The sequence below is a fragment of the Lonchura striata genome, chromosome 36 (genome assembly GCF_050655825.1).
Source record: "Lonchura striata isolate lonStrDom1 chromosome 36, ASM5065582v1, whole genome shotgun sequence".
Classification (NCBI taxonomy): Eukaryota; Metazoa; Chordata; class Aves; order Passeriformes; family Estrildidae; genus Lonchura; species Lonchura striata.
This window is the reverse complement of record NC_140738.1, coordinates 11,999,911-12,003,454: the sequence shown is the minus strand read 5'-3', so window position 1 is coordinate 12,003,454 and position 3,544 is coordinate 11,999,911. Positions and strand designations below refer to the sequence as shown.

At 56.2% G+C, this 3,544-nt stretch overlaps 1 protein-coding gene across 1 annotated transcript; it reads left to right on the top strand.

Moving 5' to 3' along the window:
• The first annotated feature begins 736 nt into the window (after positions 1-736).
• Positions 737-2,814, top strand: LOC110483990 (olfactory receptor 14J1-like). Its single transcript, XM_021554298.4, has one exon. The coding sequence runs from the start codon at positions 787-789 to the stop codon at positions 1,702-1,704; it is 918 nt and encodes a 305-aa protein (XP_021409973.2). The 5' UTR covers positions 737-786; the 3' UTR covers positions 1,705-2,814.
• Positions 2,815-3,544: the final 730 nt, after the last annotated feature.

The following is a 3,544-nucleotide window of genomic DNA, read 5'->3' as shown; positions in this document are numbered from 1 at the left end:
GCAGGGCCCAGCAGGGCTCTCCTGAGCTGCCCTTGCCCAGCTGCACACAGAGCCTGCCCCAGCCAGGGCCCTGCACACAGGCAGGTTTCTGTAGGGTGGGCTGAGGGCACACAGGGTGGGATGGGCTCTGTGAGCACTGGCAGGGACAAGGCACCTCTCAGGAGGGGATGTCCAGGCCCAGGGAGATGCTCAGGGAAGGAGAGGGGGCTGAACAGAGCAGTGCTGGGGGAACAAGCCCATCCAGCCCCTCACCTTCCCTCAGCCACAGGGAATCCTTTGCCTCTCACATCTCTCTGTGGCAAACGCTGAGTGCAGCAGGAATGCTGGGGATTTCTGACCTCAGAGAGCATGCAATGGTGAGTGGGTAGGAAAACAATTCCTAAAACCAACTCCTGACATCTATTTCCTTTAGAAATAAAGTGAAATTCCTTTAGAAGTCAGAATGCAGATGCTACCAAGCCTTTCTGCATCAGGAGTGATTCCCCTGACAAATCCTGAATATCCAGCCTTGTCTCTCTGCCACATGGCCACACACCCAGGGCAGCAGAGCAGGGATGCTGCCTCAAAACCCCCACACATGGCCCTGGCTGCTCCTGGCACACTCAGCCAGCAAAACTGGAGCTCAGGCAGGGACCTGGGTGAAGGTTTTCCCAGAGCAGGAACAAGGGTGGGTGAGTCCCAGCAGGACAGGCTGCAGGGAATGGCCCAGGTTTGTCTCCAAGCAGCCTCTCCTGACTTGTCCCTGTCCTTTCTCCATGAACAGGTGCCCATGTGCAGCCACAGCAAATGTCCAACAGCAGCTCCATCAGCCACTTCCTCCTGCTGGCACTGGCAGACACGCGGCAGCTGCAGCTCCTGCACTTCTGCCTCTTCCTGGGCATCTCCCTGGCTGCCCTCCTGGGCAACGGCCTCATCATCAGCGCCGTAGCCTGCGGCCACCACCTGCACACGCCCATGTTCTTCTTCCTGCTCAACCTGGCCCTCAGCGACCTGGGCTCCATCTGCACCACTGTCCCCAAAGCCCTGCACAATTCCCTCTGGGACACCAGCACCATCTCCTACACAGGATGTGCTGCTCAGCTCTTTTTTTTTGTCTTTTACACCTCAGCAGAGTATTTCCTCCTGACCATCATGTGCTACGACCGCTATGTGTCCATCTGCAAACCCCTGCACTACGGGACCCTCCTGGGCAGCAGAGCTTGTGCCCACATGGCAGCAGCTGCCTGGGCCAGTGCCTTTCTCAATGCTCTCATGCACACAGCCAATACATTTTCCCTGCCCCTGTGTCATGGCAATGCCCTGGGCCAGTTCTTCTGTGAAATCCCACAGATCCTCAAGCTCTCCTGCTCACACTTCAAACTCAGGGAAGTTGGGCTTATTGTGTTAAGTGCTCTTCTATATTTTGGATGTTTTGTGTTCATAGTTTTCTCCTATGTGCAGATCTTCAGAGTTGTGCTGAGGATCCCCTCTGAGCGGGGACAGCACAAAGCCTTTTCCACCTGCCTCCCTCACCTGGCTGTTGTCTCCCTGTTCGTCAGCACTGGCACATTTGCCTACCTGAAATCCCCCTCGATGTCTTCCCCATCCCTGGATCTGGCCCTGTCAGTTCTGTACACGGTGGTGCCTCCAGCCCTGAACCCCCTCATCTACAGCCTGAGGAACCAGGAGCTCAAGACTGCAGTGAGGAGACTGATGACTGGATGATTTCACAAACATTAAACTGCTGGCCAATTTCTGCAAATCACTTGTAATAAAAGTTATCTTTGATAGTTCTTGTTGGTTTGCTTTTGGAGTTTCTTTTTTTTACATTTTAATGTAGTCTACGAATAAATGTCAGGAGCCCTTGTTTGCTTTGCACGCAGCAGGCGGGAGCACTACCATGCTGGTGCTGTGGGGACATGAACCTGAGGGAGCACAAATGCCATCAGTCCCTGGGGCCAGGAAGGGCTGGGGGACGCCAGGGAAACGACTCAGCTTTGTCCTGGCCTCTGCAGTCAGCCAGAAATTTTGTTCTCATCAGCTGGGAGTTTCCTGTCCCACTGCAGACGCTGCTGCTCAGAGCCAGGGCTGCCTGGCAGCCACCCCCAAACTGCCCTGAGCATTTCCTTGGCTTCACCTTTGCTTTCTTTACTCTTCCTGGTCTAGATTTCTTCCTCTTGCCCACCCCTGTTCCCTCACCTGAACACATCCCATTCCTGTTTGCCCTTTCCTCTCTGGCCCCACTCCCCATTGCAGTTCCTGACTTGGCACCATGGGAATGTCCCTTGGGGAGCAGGATCATCCCACAAGTGCTGCAGGAATTGTCTGCAGGCTCCTGCAGTGCCTGGTGCTGCTCCCTTGCCAGAGGCACCCCAGGCCAGGGGGGCACATCTGGGCTGCTGTTTCTGGCTGTGGGGCTCCCTGTTCTGGGCAGTGAGGAGGAGCTGCAGAGGCTCTGCAGGACTGACAGGATGGGCTTTGGGGCTGTGAGGAGAAGCTGAGGGATCTGGGCTGCTGGAGCTTCTGAAGAGGAGGCCCAGGGCTCCTCCTGCAACTGCTCCAAGGGTGGTTTCAGAGAATCACAGAACCAGCAAGGTTGGAAAAGACCCTGGATATCATCAAGTCCAACGTGTGCCCTGACACCACCTTTTCTTCCCTGAGCCTCCTCTTCTCCAATATCAACAACCCCAGCTCCCTCAGTCGCTCCTCACAGTACTTGTGCTCCAGACACCTCACCAACCTTGTTGCCCTTCTCTGGACATGCTCCATCTCCTTCATGTCCTTCCTTAATTGGGGGCCCAGAACTGGACACAGCACTCAAGGTGCTGCCTAACCAGTGCCCAGCACAGGGGAAGAATCACTGCCCTGCTCCTGCTGGCCACACCATTCCTGATCCAGGCCAGGAGCCATTGGCCTTCTTGGCCACCTGGGCACTCTGCTGGCTCATGTCCAGCCTGCTGTCCATCAGTCCCTGCAGGTCCCTTTCTGCCTGGTTCCTGTCCAGCCCCTCTGTCCCCAGCCTGTAGTGCTGCAGGGGTTGTTGTGGCCAAAGTGCCGGACCCAGCACTTGGACTTGTTAAACCTCACCTTGTTGGATTTGGGCCCTGGATCCAGCCTGTCCAGGGCCCTGTGCAGAGCCCTCCTACCCTCCAGCAGACCAACACTCCCAGACAACTTGGTGTCACCAGGGTTCCATGAGGCCCCAGAGTGTCCCAATGGTCTCCATGATTCCATGAGGCCTCCCAGTGTCACAATGTCCCTTTGGTTCCATGGGATCCCTTGGTGTCACAAAGTCCCTTGGATCCTTGGGCCCTGCAGTGTCTCAATGTCACCGTGGTCCCCAAGGCCCTGCAGTGTCACAGTGGATCCTTGGTTCCATGAGGTCTGGCAGGGCAGCAATGCTCTCCTTGCTCCCACAGTGTCACAATGGCCTCTTGGTCCCAAGGGCCACCACAGTGTCAAACATGTTTCCTTCATTCCGTGAGTTCCTGAGGGGCAGCACTGGCCGCTCAGTTCCATGGGGCTCTGCAGGGTCACAGTGGCCCCATCATGACATGAGGTCCTG

What these genes read in the sequence shown, in the direction of transcription:
- LOC110483990 (XM_021554298.4), top strand. Translation starts at nt 787, where the DNA reads ATGTCCAACAGCAGCTCCATCAGCCACTTCCTCCTGCTGGCACTGGCA.